At 38.1% G+C, this 25385-nt stretch overlaps 1 protein-coding gene across 1 annotated transcript in view; it reads right to left on the bottom strand.

Moving 5' to 3' along the window:
* NUMB (NUMB endocytic adaptor protein) overlaps nt 1-25385 on the bottom strand; it is a 51983-nt gene that overhangs the window by 7521 nt on the left and 19077 nt on the right. Inside the window, 5 exon segments of the mRNA XM_036384934.1 lie at nt 1076-1277; nt 2725-2865; nt 4766-4840; nt 10194-10226; nt 15429-15503. Coding sequence (XP_036240827.1) covers nt 1076-1277; nt 2725-2865; nt 4766-4840; nt 10194-10226; nt 15429-15503 — 526 coding nt within the window.

Genomic DNA, 25385 nt, shown 5'->3' with positions numbered 1-25385 from the left:
TCTGGTAAAGAGAGGAGTCAGACTAGAGATTTCTGAGGAGCTGGAATAGTAGGAGGAACTAATTATGATGTCTTGTAAGCTTCAGTACCCATGAGTTGCAGCTGCTCATTCAAGTGAAACTTTTCTAATCAGTCTTTCTTGGAAAGGATTTCACACACCTTCATTGAGTCAAGACTTTGACTCATGCCCTCAAGTAACAAAGGCCTTGTGTTTAAGCTTCATTTAGCACATTCTGAAACTAACGTATGGAAACAAGCAGATGGATGATGAAAACCAAGATAAAAGTTTTACAACCAAGAGGCAGCATAAAACTTGCTGTGAAATCCTCTGAAACAAAAGTCTGACTTCACTGTGAAGTAGGTTATAAACAGTATTTATAATACTTTATTTTTTGTTAGCTGTAGAACTCCAGGCTCTGTAATAAAACTTGAGTAAGAAGTTCTAATTTCACCTAATTTCAGAACACTTTATCTCCTCTCAAATCAGTTAGTCACTAATTTTGAATGTAATTATTAGTCCAACACCTGTGTGTTTTATGGGGAGGGAGTGGATATTCTGGATTATTTTGGAAAGCACTCTGTAATTGATCTGTTCTTCCCTCATGCAGTACAGCTGTACATACACTCTGTAACCTACCTTAAAAATCAAGATAAAAATACATTCTTTTCTAAGAAAAATGCATATAATTTTCGGTTAATTTACCACAAGGACTAGACTGCATAAATGATTACTTTGTGTCTGGCAAGCTTGTTGTATTTTTTAAACAATTTCCTAATAAGGACTTTTAGAATGGTACCTACCGTGTTCTCTGCCATAAAGCAGTCTGACAAAACAAAGCAGAAGCAGCTTTCACATATGAAGCCACCTGCACCTTTTCTAGAAGACGTGGGAAAATACTGAGTGAATCTGGGAACATTTTCCATCTTGTGAGCTGACAATGGTCTGGGAATATGATTAGAATTTATTAAGGTTCAAGAGAGGGAATGCTGTAAGGACGTTGCTCAGCTTCAATCCTCGCAGAGCCTTAGTGCTGGCTCTGCTCACTGCAGATGATTGTTTAAATTGCATCCCGTACCTTTAGCATCCGGCATCTGTCTCATAATTTCCTCTCTCTCTGCTTGTTCAGTAGCTGTAGTGACCCTGAATGACCCCTCTCTAGTGAATGTGGTTCTGCTGGCATCAAAGGTGGCAGTCACTCCACACTCCTTCTCTCGCTTCTGCTTTCGCTCCAGGCACGCTGCAAATGCACAGCCCACGGCGTGACTCAACCTTTCCCCCTGCACAAGACAGCATTGCATCACAGTGACTGAACAGAAACACACATGTGCTTCAAGCATCACAAACTGAAACCTGCCTTTACAGAACAAATTAATTAGGGCATTAAAGAAAACTATTTTAATTGTATTTCAGCCTTAAACCTGGCACACAAAGACTCCCAGCTACTAATGCACAAGCCATGTTCAAGAAGGCCATCCAGGAATGAACGAGATTGTTGCACGATCTGTTTAGTTCAAACTTCTGCTACTAAGATGCCAGTGCAATAACGTGCCTGCACCTATCCCTTGCCTCTAGATACATCTGTGCACACAGAAACTCTCATGAAGCTGTCTTAAGGTGTAAGTCCTAAAGCACAGGTAAGTGCTATTATTGGAGAAAGTTTACAGAGAGGGCTCAGGGAGACTCTACTCTTGCAGCTGTGAAAGTTAGAAGTACAGTGGCGACTACTCACACCTCTTAATGGTCCTGACCAAGTGCACATGTTAGATTTAGGAGTGCCTAATGAAAAGCACTTCCATTATTCACCAGGTCAAAAGAATCCACTATCCAATAACTGTAAAAAAGGAAATTCAAGTCTGAGGAAGTCCAGCAACCCAGCTGATACAGCTGCCACAGTTGAATCAGAGGCACTATTGCTACCAGCAGCTCAACTCATCTGTCATCATCAGTAAGTGAATTGACCTGTTATTCACAGATGAAAACAGAAATGTTCCAGCTCTAACATAAGTTTTACTGGGAATTTCTGACTTCATTGTCTAAAGAAAGATGATAAATTATCAAGCACCATTGCTCTGAACATGCAGCTCTGGGGAGTTCACGCAGTGAATTTGCATGAGGTTTCAAGCACTTTGTACAATATAGGCAGGATTCAACAAACAGCAGAGAGAAGAAAAATCAGGGAGTTAAATAACTTATCTAAGTCTACACAGCAAGAAACTGATTTTAATCCTACTCAAAATATTGTTGTCACTCAGAAGCAAATAGAATGCTAATTTAATTCAGTTTAGCTCCATCTCTTAACATTCAGATGACTTTTCATTCAAGATAACACTCATGTACAAGACACTGCATTCACAACCAGTCTGTATTTACTCACTATGATTTTATCCTGGAAAAAACTGTCATTGCTGTTTCAGTTTTTGGCTGTAAACATTTTCAAATGAGAAAATTTTCTGTCTATTCTTAGAAGAGTAGTTCCCTTCTGCTAGAGGCTGACTGCACTCCTTTTACACACAGGCTGAGCAGCATTTTTCTCCATAAGATGGCATGACAGAGGGATGGCAAATATTTCAGATGCAGGGAATTAGAATTAAAATAATTTACAAGGTCTAAGTAATATCTCAGTTGGAGTCACAACATACAGCACTATTCCAGGTAGTCACATTTTCTGCCCTTTATTTCTAGCTAAGAGCTGGGAGAGCTGGCCACAGACCATCCTGAACTCACCGTGTCCTTCACAGCCATAAAGCAGTGGCAGATCCAGCGCCTCGTTGTGCCATCTCGGCAGATGTATGAGAACGCCCGGTCAAAGTTCCTGTCTGGTGCGCAGAAAGAAACCTTCTCTATTGTCTGATCAACTATAAGATCCTAGAGGGAAAAAATCCCCCCCCAGCATACAAGAAATGTGAGGAAATACAGCGCCAAACACTTGAACTCAAGTCATTGTCAGGTGTAACTGCACAAAAATGAGTTATACTAAAAAGGGGATAACCCGATGAGGCTGTAATTATTTGTCATCAGTTGTCATTCAAAATCTGTTCCCAGTACAAAACAAAAAGAAGAGATGACATTCTCCACCACCCATCTTTGGGAGAGGTGTGCTAAGACACCACTGAAGAATTTAGGGACCCAGTGAATTCCTATGACCTCTCTTCTAGACTATGGAGGCACATGTTATTTTATTTGCATAGCAGCTCCATAGTCTTGTAACCAGAAAGTCTTCACTGTCGTTAAAACACAATGCTGAAACCTGGGGGAGAGGTCTGCAAGAGTGAAAAGTCTTGCAGCTGCTACACAAAGAGCAAAACTCCTCTCCCAGTCAGCTAAGCAGGGATGCAAGAGAAAGCACCAGCAGCACCGGTAGCACCAAATGCTCCCTATTTAATCCCATAGATGGGAGAAGTATTTCTAAAAAGGAACTGTACCTTCTAAAAGGTACAGTTAAAGATTATGTCATCCTCATCAAAAACTAGGTTTTTAGTATTTTTTCCAAATTATTTCATTTGCTTGGTGACTAGTACTTGGCACCTCTACTGAAGTATTCAACCACCAGGAGGCAATAGTTTATTTTCTTTTTAAATCCTATACTTTTAATTACCTCCAGAGTCTGCACAACTTATTAAAAATCAATTTGAAAATATTACATATATGCAACAACATTTCTAAAAATAATACATGTATTATTACTTTTACATGAGGCAATCAGTAGACTGAATTTATTCACATCAGTATGTTTGTATTAGAAAGTGAATTCTTTAGAGGCAGCAACTTTAGCTCTGATGAGCCATACCACTGCAGCAGCCCTGGAGAAGTCTAACCACAAGCAGATATCTGACAGGCAGTTGTGCTCCAGAGGGATATGAATTACATCTGTTTGTCAGTGTTGGCTCGGAGAAATCATCTTTTAGGTTGACCAAAGTAAGTGTCAATTAATATGAACATAAAACAAATTATTTCACACTGACAAGAGTTAAAACTGTTCTCATAGCCATGCCATCTTTCAAAATTCTAGTGCACTTGTAAGCTTAAAGCTCTTATTTCTAATTGTCTACATCTATATAAAACCAAGAATCATTTGCTCTTACTTGGACACAGGCGCCTTGGTGGTAACACCACGTGCTAATTCATAATAAAAAATTGCAATTTCACAATAAAAATGTAAAACAATCTAGAATCTTGCCACAAATATATTAGTTTTCCACTTCAGACCAACATTTTCGATATTAAAGATTATTAAATTTGATATATGCAGTTACTATTTAGTTTGAGTCTGAAGCTACAATCTCCCTATTTAATTTACTCTCTTCATTGCATTTTTGGAAGCTCTTGTTCATTCAGATCCATTCTAGGATTTGGATGCACTGAAAATGACATTGATTGAAATATATATGAGAATTTGCTTATGCATTACTATTGCAACCTTTTGCAATGGTGCAGAACGAAGTTCAGGGACACTTCAAGTTCACTGCCAACAGAACTTATCAGGAAAACCAATGCTTGTTGCAGTAGATGCAACAAAAAATATTTCAAGCTTGTGCTACACCTGCCACATTTTACAAAATGTGTCTTGAGAGTAGTGTGGAATTAACTGGGAAAAAAATTAGCAGGTGTACATATGTTTACAAAACAAGAAATTATTAAACTAAACTACGCACTTCAGTCTTCCTTTCAAATACCAACATTTGCAGTAACCAAGATTGCTGTCCATTTAAAGATACAGCACATACATTATTATAGAGATTTAAACTTTTGCCCAGGGAAATCTAACCTTTGTTTTCTCATCTACAACTCGGAGTCCATCCGCTGAAACCCACAGGACTGCTTTGACGGCTTTCTTCCCAGACTTTCAAGAAAAAAAAAAAAAAAAAAAGGAAAGAAAGAAAAGAAAAGAAAACAGTTTTATGCCAACAGCCAATTGCCTCCCGCTTCCCCTCTTCAAGAACTATAACATTAAGTGTAGATGAAGTCCATGGTCAGTAGGGTGCCCAAAGCTCAATCCAAGTTGCAAAACATTAAGAGAACCAAGCCAAAGCCAGTATTTCAGAAACAGCACGTCGTGGGGATGGGGAGAGGGCACAGGACAGGTGAGGCAGAAATAAGGTGTACATCCACTGACAGTAAAGAATTCAAGACTGACCAAGTGGGTGAAGAATTCCACTAGAGTCAGAAGACACTCATTCATAAGGAGTTACACCACAGGTAGCTTCTTCAGCACAAGTTTAAATATAGGAAAATTCTTACCTGATATTTCCACCAGCCCTACCCTCTGCCCCAACAGTCCCATGGCAGAATCATGGCATCACCTTAAATCAGTGTTAAAAGCACCCCAAAATCATCAGTTACTGTGTAGCTTATTAAGCTCATAAGCTTAATGCTAAGATCAATCACCCAAATATGTTTCACTAATTTATTAAGACCTAAATGTCTTATCTTGGGAGAGAGGTATAAAAATAGGATTTCTTAACCCTTGGGTGTGTATCTGGAAAAGCAGTGGTGTGTGGCAGGCGGGTGCAGCGGAGAGTGGTCTGGCTCCTATCCAAAACCTGACTGTGGGAACTTTCAGCTGCTGCAAGCTGAGGCTGAGTAAAAGTGGGAAACACAGGAAGGCTTCAGGAGCCATTTAAACTACAGATTCTTTCCAGGCTGTTTACTTTTCAAGGGAAAGTTACAGAAAACAGTACAAACACAATATTCTTCTGAAGCTAATTCATTGAAAAGAAAATAGGTCAACGTAATTTTACTGGTTGTTACAGAGAACTACTACTAGAAAACTAATACAGTTTCTTTTAGCCTGTCACTTTAATTCACAATCCCCCTATTTTAGCCAGTTATTAAAATACTCTCTTTATGCGTTTTGAAGCACTGGGTTTACACAGTTTGTGGCTGCTAATGGCACCCACCAGAAAACCACTGCAGGGAGTGAAGAAAGCAACAGGGGAGGGGGAAAAAATATGAAGGGATTTCAGCTAAGTGGCTTCAAACTAGAATTGAAACTATTTTATAATTTTTTAATAGTTTATTGCAGATGCATATACTTTATATTCTTACAGCAAGTAATGGAACAAGAATACATTGTGGCATAAGCTACTGCATGTTCCAAGTCTGCAATACCAATTTTAACACTGTAAGAATGAAATATCTGGGAGTGAAAACTCTCCAATTATATCACATTGGTTTCATTCTCAGAGAAAGCAGCGAGTGTGAACAAAAAGGTGCTGGCAGAACTTCTGTTTGTTTTTTGGGGAGGAACTATCTGTCCCAATTTCGGAAGCAGCAATGACATCCTGAGCATTTTCAAAAAGCTTGGTAGGAACAGAGAATGGCACTGACTTGCACAGAAGAGCATTTAAAGAAAAAAAGAGAGAAAATAAGCACAGCATGAAAGCAAGCTACAGAGAAGTGCTTGCAGAAGCAAGTTTCTAAATGACCATCCAACTTGTTGGATACCCCAGAGAATGTTTAATTTAGATTCTGGAATGCCTAACAGAAAGAGTGCAACTCATAACAGAAGATACACTTAAATTTACCATCATATATGTTAGAAAATATTGCAGCATATAAAAGGCACTTCTAATATTTTGTTTTAAAAGGCAGTATCAATACCCACAAAATATAGTCTGTATTTTCAATGCTCAGCTAGCTTCCACAGCCTGAAAGTCCCTATTAATTCCAGAACAAATGGTCTGTCTCCTTGAACTGTTTTAAAAAGAGTATTGGTTGTTTGTAAGCCATAAGTCTTAAAAATCTTTATTTCAAGCAAATACAAACAATGAAGAGAAGATAATGCCTGCAGGTAACTGTTTTGTTTAGACTGCCATCATTAGATTAAGAGATACACATCTTTCCCCAGCAAACAATAAAAACCTTGTCCCTACAGAAACTGTGGACAATTCCTGGAGTTTGTATTAAAGCCAAGTTTAACTGAGCTGGGTACTTCATAAAGCAATGCTGATCTTCAGCAGAGCTACTCCTCACTTGCTATTTTACCAAATGAGGATTTAGAAATAGTTAACACATGAACTTCATGTTTCTCAGAATAAAATGAGAAGGCTGAAGAGTTTCCTACGCCCCTTTTCCCACTGAAACATTAGGTTCCACATGCAAGATAACCAAAGAATTTTCTTTTTTTCTTAGTGTTGCAAACTCACTTTAATCTCCCAATTCCTTCTTCTGTATTTATGGTGGATGCAGGGCTTTGAAAGGGCTTATCCTTAGAGTCTATACCCCAAACCCACTGCTACTACTGCTGGACAACGAGTGATTTTTACATTTTCTGAATTCTCAGCTTATCTGTGCCTACCAGTGATGTATAAAGGAACATACTCTTCCAATCCAGTTCCTATTGGACATACAAATCAAAGTACTACTCCATTCAGGGTGGGATATGCCAAGTAAACTGTGATTACAGAGCAGATAGGAGCGTTGCACTATTGGCACATACTGGACAAAGATCAGAGCAGCTGCAAGATACTGCATGGGAAGTGAACTCCAACACAGGATCACAGCTTGTGTAACAAATCCTGGGAGGTAAAGGCAACTCCAAACAGAACTGTCTAAAGCAAGTGGCCAATATCCACTGGAACAAGATGCTCTGAAATGTTGCTACCAAGGGACTCATCTAGACATCCAGATCTGTAACTTGTCTTTATATTCTACAGCTTTTAGATGACACCACTGCCTGAGGAGAGCCACATCTGGCATCGACTCCTGGGAGCCTGATTTGCCAGTGCTGAGTCAGCACTCCTAGAAACCTCACTGCTCAGCCCTTCTGGGAAGGTCAGTTATCTGCTCCAGCATGAGAGTCATTATCTGGACTCATTTCAGAGTCCTCAGAGGTCTCCAGGAGGGCAGATGGGCACTTATCCTAACACACAACGAGGCTGGAGAACAAAGCAGGTCCATGGCAGGCCAGGCATGACAGAAACCTCACTGACAAACTGGCAGTGCCCTAGAGATGGGCATCAACCCAGCAAAAAGCAGCTACTTTGATACCTTGCTCTACTGTAAGGTGGAAAACAAAGTATTAAGGATGTCAGAACAGAAGTTGCCCAATAACACATTGTTAAAATACTTTAACTTTGTTTCTAGTTTTTCTGCCTATTATATTTTATCCTATCCTGGGACTTTGACACGGCTCTAAGATATATCTGGAGCCTGAGGTATATATAAAGAAAAGTCTTCATTTGAGACTCTGTATAAAACATTGTGTGATGAGACATACACACGCTCCGTGGAGGCAAAACATGACAAAGATCATCAATACTCATTTACAAGAGAAAAGTTTGAGTTTTCAAAGGAGCTGCCTAAAAAGCAGCTTATTTGATAAGCCTAGACAAAAGCCTATCCTGGAGCTATCAAGAGACATTTCATTTTTATTTAAAATTTTAAAAAAGCATTTTCAATACTAACCACTTGAATATTTCCAGAACAAATCCATCGTATTTACATTTTACAAGGAGAAAAATATGGACAGGGAAAGTGGCAGACATGTCTAGACTGACTTTCTGAAAGCTGCTGGTGTGTTTTAAATAGCTCGGCAGTTTGGAATATTATATTAATCCCAATGCAAGGCACTTGGGGAGAAATTATAGATGAGACAGCCAAAAGATATTAGAGTTATTAGTATTTCTCAATTATTAATAAGAGAACAGCTGTCCCTTTTTCTGCAGATTTCCCTAGATGTGGGCTCCTGTTGTAGGCCAAAGCTGTAATAAAGGTACTGCCACACTGCTACTGTGGGGATATCTAAACACTATGGATTTAAGTGGTTTCAGTGCTAATTAATGAAATTCACAGGCTGAAGTAGAAGTAGGTCCTTCTTTGTCAAAATCTTATAAAACAGGAGAAAGGAAATCTAAAATGCTGTGGTTAAGTACCAGACGTCATTAAATATCAACCAAGATGTAATAGGGAAGATGGCATATTTAATAATTTAAAAAGTCAAAGAAAGATTTTTACCTAAGTGCTATGCAAATACCTTTCCTTTTACATCTTTGCTTTCTTATGTACCCTAATGTAAGTTAGTACCAACAAGCAGAGAGAAAACTAACATATCTAATCAGGTTGAGGTGGGGGCTTTCTGTTTGTTTCCAATTTAGCACTTTGGGTTTGGTCTTTCTAGATTGCAGCTCTAGGATTTGATTTGCACACAGGACTGTTCTCATTAATCTGACAGATCTGCCATCTTCTGTATGCCATCTTCTCACCACCACCACCACTACACTTTAGATGTGTGCTCTCCTACATCATAGATAGAGACCACAACTGGAGAAACAGATGTCTCTGCGTGACATCTATCACTATCTGAGTGAATGGTGAAAAAGGATCAGCTGAAAAAACCTTACTTACTCCCCAAGTAAAGCCCAAACCGATTCATGACCAGAGAATAATCTGCTTCAAAAGACTTCAGCATGTACATGAACATTACAAACCTGCTCATTTCTATTTAAGCAAAGTTTCATTTTATAACAAGATACTTCAGAAGCCATTATCTTAGATTAACTCCATATGAAATCTGGATTAAAAGGTTTTACAGGAATTTTAAACACAGAGGTAGGAAACAGATGAGAGGTAAAAGAACAAAACCACCCAGCCACCAGCGCAGCACATTCTGAATAAGGACAGAGCTGCTTCCCCCTTCTTATCTAAGACGTTGTCCTTGTGAAAACAAGAGCAATAACAGAAACTGGAGATTTTTCTGAGCTGAAATTAGGAAAACATAGTAAGTGAACGCCTGATCTCATCTTCATATGCCTTTGAATTGGGACTGTGCTCAAAAAAGGAAGGTTTAAGAGATGGCACACTGCTTTCTCCCAGTGCTAACATTTGGGTATCAACTCATGCTGCCGGGCAGCTGGGCATGAAACACTTACACAGCACAGACCTCAACTGTTCTGTAGGTATTTGCCCAAGTGATGTAGGTTGGCACAAGTTTAAGGGTTAAGATTTTAATTTTTTATTCAGGAATGCCAAAGCACTTCAGAACACTGGATTTCTGATACAGTCCACAGATATCTAAGTTTCTGCTTCAGATTACTTTTGAAACCACATTCTTTGATCAAAATATTTCCAAGCCTGTTTTAGAAGCAAATATTCTGAAATGGATTAAGGCACTCTCAACACCCTAATTTTATGGCAGTGCTATACCAGGGATGTAACTCCTTATAGTGCAAGCACAAACAACGCATTAAACTTACTTTTCCAAAGAAGCCTTTGAAGAACTTCCTTTCCTGGAGGAACAGGGGGGACAAGTCGAGCGCTATTACTGTAGGTAGCTAAAATGTCCCAGGGTTTCAAACCAACAAGCACACACAAGAATAGGGTTTGGAGGGAAAGGAAGGGGTTTTAAGAGTTATCCATGAGAAGGTGCGACAGGCAAACGTGAAAATAATCCTATGAAGATGCAGATCAAAGGGCACACACACAATTCTAACAAGCTACTGCCCTGAAATTGGTGGAAAGAAGAAAACCTCAGCCCCAATTTCATGCAAAGTGGTTACTTTATTTTCACTCTCCCTTGTTTAGTCCCTTTTGGTTAGGTTATAAACCAAACTTGGCAGCAGACATGGTGGTTAAACAAGTAAAATACTGCACAGGCTCTTGTGAAATGCAAGGTTCTAACTCCAGAATTGCAGGCTAATTTGCTCTGTATTGATCACTCTTCCCCAGAGCTAATGTTCTGTATGTTGGAGAAGCATGTATGGCTGATATAAAGCAGGGGTAAGTACTGCTGCATTTTATTCCATTTGTTTATTGCTCTGGCTTAAATGCTACTATTATGCTTCACATCTTATGCAGTCTTCTCTGAAAAGCAAGGAATTTCACAGTAACCTTGTGGTAGAACTCAAATACAAATGAGACCTCTTTCTCTAAAGCCTTCCAAGGCTTTATGCAATAGTTACACAAATACTAGTTATTCATTCTACAACTCTGAATTGATAGGTTGAACAGCCTTTAAAACCAGCTCAGGCAGGCAGAGACAGTTAGGCAAGGGCAAAGATACCAAAGGCTGAACTACAATTTCCTAAATTTCTTCAGGAAAGCAATTATACCGATTGCCCAATTCACATTAAGAAAAAGCCAGCACACAATTTTAAGCATATTTGCATGCAGTTTAGTTTACTAACTGTATTTTGTTACCCGACTGTGGAAAGTAAACTACATGAGAGGACACTTCACCAGGCCTGCTGCTCTGTGAGCACAGCCACATGTTGCTCTGCGTGTGAGGGAAGCCGCCGTGAAGCACAGAGCTGCTCCTGCTGTCTTTCCAGATTACTTCCCTTTTAAGAAAGCTCTGGTATAGCAGTAGTGAGGAGGAGGTGGAGAATTGCAGAAGAGACAGGGAGTGTCTCTGTGACAGCCCCTGACCTCACGTTTACACTGTGCAATTCCAACCTGTTCATCACTGATACTACTATATTAAAGTATTGCCGCAAATACCCTGAGGCAGTGTCTGAAGAACTGATTGATAAACAAGGTTATATTTAACTCAAAGCTATGGTTCTGATGCAAGGCAACAACTGCCAGGAAATACCAAGTTAAGGAGGGACTGTCCATCCCAGCTTTGCATTTCCTGGCCCTGCTGGTGTGTCCCTCTCTGCCCCATGTTCTTCCACAGAACGTTTTACCAAGTATCTGTGACATATTTACATCAACTCAGACACTGTATAAAGAACATCTCCAAGCTCAGTCAGCTGAAAAGCTTAAGCACTTTTGGAGGCAGGAACAGTTATGTATTTGGACAGGATATGGTGAACACTAGGAGGGGAACTAATGGATTAATCACAATGTAGAGCACATAATGAGAAGGGTGGATGCTGCTGCCAAGTTGAGCGATGACTATTGCATTACACTAAATAACAGCTTTTTAAAGACAGCAAAAGCTAAAGAGATTCACCAGAAGCTACCTCATTTTTAGGTGATGGTTAATTTTGCTCTCAGAAAAAAGCTTGTTAAACAAGATTATTTTTTTAAATAAACTAGACAAGGTTAATGGAAAAGGCGTCATGCAAAATGGATTTTAAACAACACTAAGTTAATGTAATTTAGAGGTAACTAATGCATTTTTAAAAATATTAAATTATGTCTCTTTACCTGCTAAAACAAGAACATATATTAAAACAAATGCATAATTTAAAACAAAAAGTGGCAAGTTAGAAACCAACACTACAAGCTAAAGCTGATTTAAAATCAAAATATGACATGAGAGAGTACACTTTTGTCTTTGATGATGTTCCCACACCTGAGTCAAATACACTTAAACAAGGCCCTTAAAGCTACTTTCCAGTTGGCACTAAATATTTTAAATTCAGTTAAATGGTTGTGAAGAAACCATTTAGAACTTCATGTCCATCTACAAGAATCTTATCAGATATTAAATGTATATAAAGCTAGCAATGTATCTCTACTAAAGGAATAATGCAAAACTACATTGGTAATACTCTACTAAGGAAAAATACAAGTTCTGTTGATAATATAAACCCATGTTAATAATAAACTAGCTAAATATGAGGGGTTTTTAATCTATTATTGAGACTGTGATGCCATTTCATCAGACAGAAAGTTACAGTATTGCTGGTGTGCAGTTTCAGAGCTATGAAACTGTAGCAACAGAGTACAGTGTGGATGAGGGATTCTTGAGCTAAAAGTGGCTTCTTGTACTCCGTTGTCAATTAAGCAATGTCTGCATAAAATTCTCACTATCACTTGTTTACAAGCTCTGCAAGATGCAGCGCTGAAAAACAATTACACCCATTAAAGGAGCAAGTAATAAAAAAATCCCTGAAAGGTTATTTCCCATAATAAAGAGACTGAGATACTTGTTTGCACCTTTCAAAAAGTAAAGCAGTAATTAAACTATTCCTTAAGTCAAGATTAACACTGTTCTATATTCTTCTTAGCAAATCCCACAAAATCTTTTAAAACCCAGTAGTCAGTCCTATAAAAGAATAGTCTTCAGTTCCCCAAATAAATTGCCAGCTGTTGTACAGCAAGAATTAAGAGGTGAAAATATATCTATTAGAATAAGAAAAGACAGACAGAACTTAATTTTTGGAAGCTACAGGATACAAATATTTCAACAATTCTAATTTTTATTGACTGGATTTATAAAACCTACACCTTACATGCAGAGAATAAAGTTTAAAATAGCCCACATACACTTCAATGTCATTTAACCACATTAAAAGTGAAGTCCAATTTCCCTAAGCCAGTCTTTCAGTTTGAGCACTGCAGCTCAAACTTGTAATTCTCTCAAAACCAAGAGAAAGCCCATCAAAATAACTAAGTAATGTGAAAGCAAGGGACTACCAGAAGAACAAACTGTTTTCTCATCACATTCCTCACATGCTGAGATATCACCCAGTGTTTGGCTTCTGCTAAATTAAGAGTGTCTTGTACAGAACAGAACTTCCAGTAATGGTGATGTCCTAAAGAAATGCCCCTGGTTTAAAACCCACATAGTGGGGGTGAGGGGCAGGGGTTGAATTGCAGTGAGCAGCTCCAAATGGACCTTGCATCTGATAGAGTCTAGCAACTAAAGCACACAAAGTAATTTTGGTAATCTGAATCTTCCTCCTGGGGCACAAAGAGAATTTCACCTTCACTTCTCAACTTCCAACACTGACAAAGGAGACAAATAGCAATTTTAAGAGATGCACATTTGTATTTGGGGTACACATAGATATCAAACAGCAGAAGAAATCAAAACTATCTGAAGAAAAATGTTAATTTAAGAAAATGGATAAATTCATGCCATGCACAATTTGGAATAATGACATAACATGAATTAAGGAAATCTAACTATTTACTTTCAGAAAATGCTGACTAACTGTAAAAGTTAGATATCCAAGTCTGATGTTTGAATCAGTAATTCATGTGATCAAAAATCACAGTCCTAGAAATCTAGATTCCAGAAGAAACTGGGTGCTATGGTTTTAGTATGTCTCATTAATTATAAGCTTAGCTACACTTAGCTGGCTCGTGGACTTGTAAGATTTTATAAACTAGAGAACAGCTACTTCACAGTATAGCTCCCCAGGGAAGAGAATGAGAGAAGTAGCACAAAGTAGATACTGCAGTGCTATTTGGTGTGCTAACAGAAAGTATTCTGAGAAAATCAGAAAAAAATCAGAGACAAAAACGGATGCAATTGATTATGCGGTCAGTACTTGCACTTTTAGGTACGTAAACTAAATCCACAGAACAAAGACACTCATTTATATTTTGTGTGGCCCTTTTTAATAAAAATCAATCACTAATCACTGCAGACTGAATAGGAACAGATGGGATGCAGCTTGAACAGGTTACTATACATTAGCTGAGAAAGAAAAGAATGAAAAGACTTGATTTTAATCAGAGCATTAAACCAATTCACAAACTTTACAGCACAACAGAAGGCAGAAAAGATAACCTGTAATGCTCTGCTGTGTGCTAGAAAGAAGGGAAAAAACAGGTTTAGATGGAAACCGTTTGAGCTCTCAGACTTGATGAGGAAAGGGACGTCCAGTGGCACATATTTTAAGCCAGTAGAAGGGTTTGATGGACCTGTTTGATGGATTTTGTTGCTTCAAGAATACAAGGGTTTCTTCCACTGCATGCATACTGAAGAATGTATGTAGATAAAACACGTAAGAGAAGTGATGACAAGGACTGCAGTTCTCTCTCTCTATTAAAAATCCAATTTTTTCATGTCCTTTCTCCTGTGCTTTTCAATGATGTTAAAGCCTCAGTTCCTTGACAGACTGATCACTGCCTTTCTGGAGTTTCCTATTTCCACAGGATTCTGTGGTATTATTACTGCAGGAAAGAGATGACAAGACCTCTTCAAATGAGCCACAGAAATACAAAGAGCTTTGAACGAGTGCCATTTACAGGAGCAAACGTTCACAGAAGCCAAACTAAGAGCAGCCCACTTCATGACATGTCAGAATTAGGCAGCCTTCAGGCCACTTTGAGCAAATGCAAGCCAGATTATTTCATGCATGACTACAATGCTGCAGTGCATTAGAAAAAAAAGCATCCTAAAACAAGTAATATTTTGTATAATAATGGCGAATTAAGTCACTATTAAAGTGGCAGGCAACAGAGGGAAAGAGAGAGAGGGGGAGAAGAAAAGAGAGAGAGGGAGAAGCTGTTAAAAAACAATGGCTGAAGTCCCATGTGGGTACCAACTTAGCCTGAAAGGTCACAGAGAATTTTTACACATTTGTTTTGCAAATAGTTTCTGCAAGTAGAAAGAACAGCTGTAACTCTCCCTCTCATCATCAGATTAGCACGTCCCCCCAAGAGCAGCAGTGCTCTCAAACCGGCCAACTGTTCTCCTAACATGGGTCAAAAGTTCACTTTTTAGCTGGAGCACAGCTCCGAACAGACCTCTTCCAGTAACACTTACAGCCCCAAAGCCAACGTTCCCAGTAAACAAATATACATACAGATTTCAGCCTCTTCACAGCATCTTCACAGATATGCATTCCTCTGGATTCATCCACTTCGACGTGGCCCAAGTACTGCAGGAAAGAGTATGGGGAGAAAAGGTTAATAGCAGCTCCTTAAACTCCTGGGAGTTTGATGAATCCAAGATCTGAATTCATCTCAGTACAGCTGATGCAATAGACATTACCAGCACTTTGCCAGCCTCCTTTTAAACCTGCATTTGGGGATTTGACTGTGTATATCTATGGGGGCACCAGCATCAGCAGAAAAGCACAATACAACTAGAAATTTGGAGGAAAAGACAGACTTTCCTTACTCAGGGGAAAATACGTAATTGGAAGATATTGAAAACTGTGCTTTCCTGCTTATTCATCATCAGCTTTAGTCATTTTTTTACTAGCATAGCAAGAAAACCTTACATCAATATAGAGACAATAGTGAATAATTAATTTTTTAATAATGATAAATGTATTTATTATTGAAAACCAAATTACACTACACAGTAAGATGACCAAATATATTTGCATGGTAATGTCCAAATATGAGAAATTTGCCCACCCATTTTTCAAAACTGTAAACCAAAATTGTTTCTCTTCACTACAACAACAGGCTGTTATGTGGACACTGAGACATTCATCGCTCTTACAAAGAGGGGTTGAAAAAAAAAATCTGTTTTCCACAGATTCATCTTACCAAGCACTACTTAAACCCCCTAGAAACACAACAGTGAATAGAAACATCAAGCTTCAAAGTCTTTGAATTTATAACCTAGAATAATATTAGTCTATAGAGAAACCAGTTGCAAGACATATATGTCAAGAATGTAGTGTTCAGGGTACCATGGATAATTTTACACTCAAACTTTTAGCTTTAATTTTTCCAAATTCCCTGCTTTTTCCAATCATAGAGAGGTTTTTTTTATAGTGAAAGGAAGTGTTCTCTCAGAAAAATTCATATCCTTTTTCAAAGTACTTAACTCTTGAATAAAATCAGAGAAACTATGAAAACCTTTCTGAAGTTTTGTAGTAAGAGCTATAGGTGAAAGAAACTTGCAGCAATTTACTTGCCATTGTAAGAGTTGTATGCAATTCAGCCTTTAGATTCTAGGCTAGCTAGAGAGCGAATGAGTGGTTTTAAAATACGATACAAGAATCAATGCTTGTGTCACTTAATGCAGTAGTAAACACAAGTTTAATAACGTTTTAATAAGTTGCACTTCGTAACAGACTATTCTGTCATGAGTTATTTGAAATCTCCTAGATTTTCTTTCATTAATTAGGATACTAGACTTGGACAAAAAACCATTTCACTCACAGTACCATACTGAAGCACCCTCAGATTCAGAGATTCAACTATATGGAAAAAATCAAGATTGTTTCAAAGATTTAATAGAAATTGGAAAGCTGAGGTTTTTCATGCAAGGCAAGATGCTGCACAAGAGGAAGCTCTAAATATCATTAAACTGCTGAAAGATTTACAATATCTTAAGTGACAGAGAGCTTTAGCATTAAAGCTCACTATGTGGCATTTTTTTAAACAGAGTTAAATGTGGATTGAACAATTTGGGAAGAATTTCATTTAAATCAGCCCTCACAGCTGGAGAACAGCTTGAAAAATAAATTGCACTGAAATTAGAAGGTAAATAAAAGATCTGACTCTTTAGAGCTTTTTCAAAATGAGCTCTGTGAGGCTGAAGCCTTATAATTGAATGCTGGAGCTGCCAAAACAGCAACTGTACTCCCTCAGTTGAGCTTGCTGAACACTTGCACAAGATCTTCATTTCTCTAGAGCACGAAGCAGAACATTTTAATCCTAAAAATACACAAACAGTAACAACTAAAGATGCAATTAGTGTGTGTCTGGAAGTACATATGTACATCATCAGCTACTCAGTTGACTTTTCCATGACTTTTCTGGGAGAAGTTCCAGATGCAGAAATTCTGTTATACATTTGTCATGAGAAAGTTTTGGGTTTAGCAACTTCTCTTTAAGAAGAGAGTGATATAGACAGGAGCAAGCCTGAGGTGTGTACTGGACAGAAAAAAAATATGTGTAAGGAACAAACCATCTAGTTTGCATGACCATTTGTATCACCCATATAGAGGGCAACTTTCAGATTTCCTGATCTATCTGCACATCTCATTTACTTCAGTGTAGCCAGAATGTTTCCAACTGAAGATTCAAACCATTCAGCCCCTGTACTTGGCAACCTGCCTTTTGCTTGGAAAAGGGAGAAATGGAACAGGGTAAATATTGCCTCATGTCACACTGCAAAACAGACAACCATTCTCCCCTGTGTTGCCAAACCTCTATTCAAGTCCCATGTTCCAACTTCCAGCAATCAGTCATGCCACTGCTGCTGGAGACAGCAAGTTTAGCTGCAGTTTTCAATACTGCTTCCACTCCTGTGAATGGAGACATTATTACACATATCAAGCGCATCTATCCACACCAAAGGGGTATAATCCACAGACCTCATTGAGCATCAATCAATTCTGAATTTTAAAATAAATTACACTCTCACACAATACTTCTTTATGATATAGAGGACAAAAGGTACTTTGTTTGCATTTACATGTTACACTTCTAGCTCTTCATACAAAGAGAAAAGAAACTTTTTCTTGCTGTTGCAGAAGCCAGTTCTGCAGAAGCCAAAAGTTCATCATTAGCACTGGTGCTGAACATCTTACAGCAATTTCAAAATTCTTCTTGCTTTGGTTTCTAATTTTTCTGGGATGGAGTGGTGGTGTGTTAATTGCTTACACATGCCAATATACTTTTCTTTCCTGTAAAAACAAATTTTAATTCTATAACCAGAATGCTGTGGTCCTCTTCATAGCCAAATGCCCCTTAAGCAGCAGGTTCCCTTCCAAGTCTTCAAGCTTCTTTCATCAGTCTAAGAGTAGATATACACAGCTGCTGTATTTTACCAGTGCTGCAATATGGTTTTTAATGGACTGTAATCAAAGACAAAAATGGTTTTTAATGGACTGTAATCAAAGACAAAAATATTTCCTCAAGAAGACTGGCAAGAGACTGTCAAAACTGAAACCTCTTCTAAAGTTTCTATTTTAAACAGAAGTGCTAAATTGTAAATCTATCTCAACTTAGCCTTAAATTTGAAATATTAGCTCAACTTACTAATGCCGCAGCATTTTATGAATGGCATTTCAAAATTTAATAAAGGAAATGCAGCTACTAGTTAGAGCCAGAAATGAAAGTTAAACACCAGAATTCAGGACTTCAGAAAAATTAACTATTGTTAAACTCTGTTGTTACATCACTAGAAAAGGATTACATGGAAACCACTTTAAAGCAGACACACAAATCCCACACTTCTATACACAACCTTTCAGGATCTTTGAAAGGAACTTCCCTTTCAAACTAAAGGAGAAGAAACATACTGTTGAAGTTGTGGGCAGCAACTGGGCAGCAAGTGTCCTATGTAAGTAAAAACTCATGCAAATCCATGACAGCACACTATCACAAACACACTCAAGGACTGGGGCACGTAAGTGCTGGGTACACAGAAATCCACAGAACTGCCCAAGCCATACTGTGGTGGATGATGACTTTGAGAACAGTAAGGAAAGGAGTACCTCTGACATATTTTCAAAGAGCATTTCTTGTCACAGGGATTGTAGCATTCCTGGAGAAAGTGAGTACTTTTCCATCAGGAAAATGCACATAGCAGGAATGCAGTATTAATATTGAATGTACTCCTACTTAATTTCCATAGCAACCAGTGAATGATAGTCATGACATCAGCAATTCTCGGACAGAAGTTGTTCTGTAAGAGATTTAATCGTTATACCAGAAATTACCCACCAGTGCTTTTACAGAAAGCTAAAATCCATGTGGGCAGAGCCCACATACAGAGTAACATAACATAAAAGCTCTAATCCAAATAAAATACTTTCAGGGGCTGTTGGAGAAAAGTCCTTAATGCGAACATTATTAAATAGAAGCACTGCTTATATTAACATTTTTAGCAATAAGAAGATGAGATTATGATACAGCAAATAAACAGAAACAAAAAAACTTTCCCTCTTCATCACTGATTTTCATGTTCTCTTTCGCTGAAGATGCTGTTTGCTCCCAATCTCAAACCAAACAAAGCAATCGACACAGAAACAAGTTAAACTGGCACACAGCAAAGTATGCTTAGAATTTGAAAAGTGCTTGAGAAAATTTATTCTTTTTCAAAATTTTAAACTTTTTCCAACTTCATCTAAAAACCAACCACTCAAGTTACCATATCAAGTGTTTCTGGTGAAGTTTTCCTACTCTCTTCTCACAATACATGCTATTGAAATTGCTCTTACTAAAACATCAAGAGCTGATACACCAGGTCAGAAATAAAACAGCATCTGTGTCCTAGTACAAGCAATACTGCTCTGATCTTCTTTGTTTTCATTTCTCTCTCAAATACTCACTGACTCAGTTCTCAAAATTTCAAAGTTCAACAATAACAGCTGGCAAAAAAGATCCTTCACCAGAGCTCCTTCAACCTGGACAACTCAAGCCAGTTCTGTTTGCTCAAGTCTGGTAATATGCTTTTACAGTTTCTATTTGAAACAGACTCAGCTACACAAATAATTGAAATTCCCTCTGTATCAGCAGATGTTCACATGCACTGTTTTATTTGCAGTAACAGATTAGGTTCTTTGGATTACATTTGAAACTAGATGGACACAGGAAATGAGCTTACTTGAAGTCTTGGCCAAGGTGTCCTGTGCTGGGAAACAAGCTGCCATAAAGAGAAGCACACCAGCATTTCTTGGTATTTTTCCTAGAGGCAACGACATTCCTCTTTCTTCCTCTGTAAAAGTTCTGGTGTACTATTTGCAACAGTAAGACTGACTACTTGACATCTGCATGTGCAGATATGCTTCTAGAATTGGCATTGCTCAAGAACTAAAGCCTGAGCACCAAAGTTTCAGAGTGAAATGCTGTCTTGCAAGCAGACATAAGCTTAAATCCAGAAATCCTGAATACGTCTTAAAGCTGAGCTACTTTTCCACTGACTTCTAAGATTTACATTCCAATGTTCAATATTTTCTCTCCTCTCACACTCATGCTCCTGCTTTCTAAATTTATTAGTTTGAAACAAATGTTTGCTCAGACAAAGCTGTAGAAGCATAGACAACAGAAACTCTATAATTAAGCATCAACAAAGTTTAATTTTGCTTAGTCAAAGCAATAGGTTAGTTAGGATGCTACACACATCGCCAGAAATCAAAATGTCTCACCAACCTGTTAAATTCCTCAAAACAAGGAACTGTAGAAGCTATGACTGCTAAATGGGTCTGATTAATGAGGATCAAAAGAATCTAAAGCAGTACCTATACCAGTAGTTCTCTCTATTTTTTACATCACACCCACCTAAGAGCCACACTGAGCATTTCACATACTGGTTCCCACATGACCTTTATCATTACCAACAGAAAAATCATTTTGAGTCAGGAATATTGAAGATGCAATAAAGAAGCTCAATACAGGATATACAAATGCTATATTCTTCATTTTCTTATAAATCCCTAAAATGAGGCAGAGAGGGAACTCAGAAGGTTATGTAGGACAGCACTTGCTTCAGGGCAAGATCTACTTCCACATCTACATCAGAGAAGTCAGCCTTGAAGTATTATGACATTTCTGTAACTGGAGATCAGAAGGCTGGACCTTCTACCCTGTAGTTTACATGTCTCACTGTAGAAAGGGATATTATTTTGCTGAGTTGTTATTGCAAATGCACATCCTAAATTTCCCTTGATGCAGCTAAACACACTATTTCTCCTAATCCCTCACAGCTTCATATATGTACTGTCAGACTTCGGTTTTCAACTCTGTGCTCTGATGTGCAATTCCTATTTTTCCAGGAACAGACAACCATTTAAAACTTTCTTTAAAAAAAGGAAAATATAAAGGAAAATCAAGTGTTGATAGCATGAAGTGTTATACACACACTGCACAGGTGTCCACCGTATCTCTTCTTCAACTCCTGCAAAAAATTCAGTTTCCATGTACAACACTGGGGATCTCCTAATTTTAAAAAACAGAATAAAAAAGTATAACCCAATGAGAACTTTTTGATTTCCAACACCTAAATAACATTTAAAATAAATATTTCTGCAAGGAAATCCAAACCATTTTAATTGTCCCATCTTTAAAACAACCTGAAGTTTATAAAACTATTTAAGAATTTCACCTTTGCCAAAGACAGGAGTTTTTTTAAAACTCAGCAACAGGCTTCATTTAAAACTTTTTGTTCACAAGGCCATTCAAACAAAACTAAGGGTTGGACACTAGGGTAAAAAGCTTAAAAATTAGGGATCACCTTACATTCCTTTTAGCCATGACAAAAATGCATAGGAATATATTGGAGGTAAGCGTCACACCTTGCATTATAATCACCACTTTTTATAATTAGCTGACTTCCAGCCTTTTTCCTGTGATGTTAAATGCTGCAGGATTTTTTAAGTGTACCATTGCTTTCTGAGGGTTAGCATTCAATAGGCATGATTACTGCTCATTGCTAACATGAGTTCATGCCTTCAGAGGTAGAGATTTCTAGTGTTTAACGTGTAAGGCTGCACAACATTTCAGAAATCAGCAGCTTTGTCACATTGATTTCTTAAAAATACTTAACATAGTTTCCAAAGACTATTCAAGTATCTCAGGCTTTCGCAGTGAAAAATATCACATGCTTAACTTAAAGGCACTTCAGCATCACGCTGGTAAATTCTTTCACAGCTATTATGTCAAACTAGAAGTGCATTGAAGACAAAACAAAAGCCACAGTCACCTGTGCTGGTACCAATCTTTCTGACCTGGAGAAACAGAATGCAAGCTTTCTTTATAAACTTATTAAATATAAGAAGTTATTTTTAATATGAGATTTATAAATTTCACATGAAGCAATAAAGTTCAATATGCAAATTCCAAAACCAAACAGGACACCTGGGCAGCCACGAAGGGTGTGAGAACACAAAGCAAAGTGACTGAAATGGCCTAGCTCCTATTGATGGTGGTTTCAGCAGTGCCATGTATGGCCCAACAACCTAAACACAGGGACCCCAGGGATGAGAACTGACATTCACAGGTCCCAGTGAGGATACTCCACAGGGCTTGTGCCAGATGTTCCCTTTCCTTCTGCCTCTTCTTGAACACAAAACAATGCAGTGTCTTCCAAACATCTCCCATAAAAGCAAGGGTTAGACAGGAAACAGTTCAAGAGTACTTGTTCTGAAAAATCAATTCTTTTATATACAAAAGTACAACTGTATCCATACAATTGTTATTGTCAACACTAACATAGAAATCAAATTCAGTGTAAAGGCTAACTCCAATGATACCAGGTACTCAGCAGCAAACCCTGGATGCCAGAGATAGAAATGTGGTTTGTTACTCTTCCACACCAGCTTTTTCATTGACATCTTTAGCCTTCTAGGTTGAATTAAAAAACACATGTATACCTGCAGGTGATATACAACAGCAGCCTTGGATGCCTTAAGGTCAAAAGAGACTGACCACCAAGAACATAGAAGTGACAGAACTAAACTAATTAAATAATCCAAGATACACAGAACTGCTGCATCTTCTAGAACACCAGGTAGTAGCCAGCTGTTAATATTCTGTTTAACACATCCTTTTACTCAGAACCACCAAGAATTTGCAAATGTTTTATTTGTTTAGTTCTCTTAGGTAAAAGGAAATGACCTAATTTTTCTGATATAAATTTCACAGACCAGTTACTCCAAAGAGCATTTGTATGAATGAAAACCACTTACCCAGAGGGACACTGGAAAAGGCTTTTCACACAAAAGAAGCCCTAGCGTCAAATACTTTAGTCATTATACCACAGAACAGCTGCATGTTTTCAGTGAGGTAGTGTCTGGAGCAAGAAAGCAAGTTTGAAAAGGTGTATGTCAATGAAATTCATTTGTTACAATTCTAATGTATAAAATTGTGTATAAATAAATTATAGTGCTGATAAGCACAGCTATAATGTCTGTTAGAACATTCAACTTCTAAATACTTTTAAATACAGTCTCTTCATCTAACACCCCTATGTACTGAATGTATCTGGTACTGTTTTTCTCTCAGAGGAAGGATTCACCATTGAAACACAGTATTTACCTTTCAGTTTGTTAGGACAGTGGAAAAGAATTTGTCCCTGAAAACAGACTTATGCACAGACTGCAACAGATGTACCAGTGCCACGTTTTATAATGGGGCAACTCTTGATGAACACCTATAAAAGCTGCAAGGTATTATGCCTCCACAACACCAAAGTTAGGAGAGCAACACCATTCAAGTTCCCAATGGAATATCAAAAGTCTGCAAGTCACTTTTCTAAACACAAGTTTAACATCCTTTCCATACCTCTGCAGACAGACAGGACCTGTCTCTCCTTGGCCCTTCTTTCAATCTAACTTTAGCAGATTCAAAGCAGTTTACACAGAAGAGCACTACAGGAAAGCCAGCAGCCATTGCACAGCCCTATCTTTGAGTGTCAGGTTACCACCTCAGGTGTGGTTAGATTTCCAACACAGAGAAAATATGAGCAATACCTGGCTACCTGTAACACAGCCCCACCAACTAGCAGAAAAACACAGACTATTAACAAAAAGGAATGCTACTGACTAGAAGGAACAGTATTTATTCATGATTATCACCACCTCCAAATTTATGAGCACAGCACTGGGGAGAACCAATTGTGGATCAAATCTACTCCCCTGAATTTTAAAGCAACATAAAGGAACGTTAAAGGGATTTTGCCTGTACTTTCCACAGAGCATCTTCTCTCTCAAAGGGAAGATGATCCATAGATCTATCAGATTTGCTCAAAATCCAACAGAACACTTAATGACTTTAACAATAAGGATCATCTGTGGACATAGCACAGGAAGAGCTTCAAGAAACATGCCAACATAGAAAACCTTTCATTAACATTAAATCCATTTGCAGTACAGCATCCTCCAAGCACAATGAATAAGCAGCTACTGGAGTCCCTGTCCAACACTAACAGAGTGAAGCCTGAAGGCAGGATGAAATCCTATTTGCAACATGACTTTCAAAGTGCTTCCACATGCTCTGTAATGTCTAAAAAAGGATAAATCTGTGGTAGCACTCTACAAAGACCCAAGCTCTGGGCAAAATATAAATGCCCAAAGGCAAGAAGTTAAAAACCAAACCAATTTAAGAGATCTTTTTTTTTTTTTTTACAAGAAAAACCAAGAACAAGTGTTCCTTTACGTGCTTGCACTAGTCTCCTGTCTCTATCTCAAAAAAAAAAAAAGTATATTAGCATTTTACCTATATCAAATAGCAAGCATTAGAGGTAACAAAACCCACAGCTTGACTGCTACCACACTAGTCTCATATATTTTACTTTCAAACAGAAAATCCTACAGACAGCTGCAGCAACATTTATTAAGAATTCTCAGGTCTTCACTAAGTACAGATGAAGTCTTCATCACCCTGAAAGCAAGACCAGATTCTGGTCTTGCTACTCAGTTATGCTTTGAACTCCAAAGAATTTCAGGCGACTTTTAGAGAGCAGGCAAAGCAGATCATAAGAACAGGCTAATCTTGTGCACCCCCTCCCCAGCTCCCCCAACATATTCAGGTGTGGTTGAGCAGTTACACTACAGACAACAGACCAATTTGGAATTCCCACTGCAAAACTTAAAGAAAACTCAGGTATATTCATCATCTTTCCTATTTGAATGCATTCCTATTCATTAACCATTCTTCCCAAAATATCTCGCTTTGTCCTGCTCCACTGAGGAGTATCAGGAAGAAAAGTCACCCCATCAGATATTTAAGCACATAGGAGACTGCATACTTTTTCCTGGAATGTATGAATTCCCAAAAAATACCCAAGACAGGCGTAACAGGATACTCTCCTTCAATAGCACAAAGTTCTATTCTTTCTGTGAGCAAAATACAGT

This window comes from Molothrus ater, chromosome 6 (genome assembly GCF_012460135.2).
Source record: "Molothrus ater isolate BHLD 08-10-18 breed brown headed cowbird chromosome 6, BPBGC_Mater_1.1, whole genome shotgun sequence".
NCBI lineage: Eukaryota > Metazoa > Chordata > Aves > Passeriformes > Icteridae > Molothrus > Molothrus ater.
The sequence above is the reverse complement of the archived record's forward strand: the minus strand, read 5'-3'. Positions and strand labels throughout refer to the sequence as shown.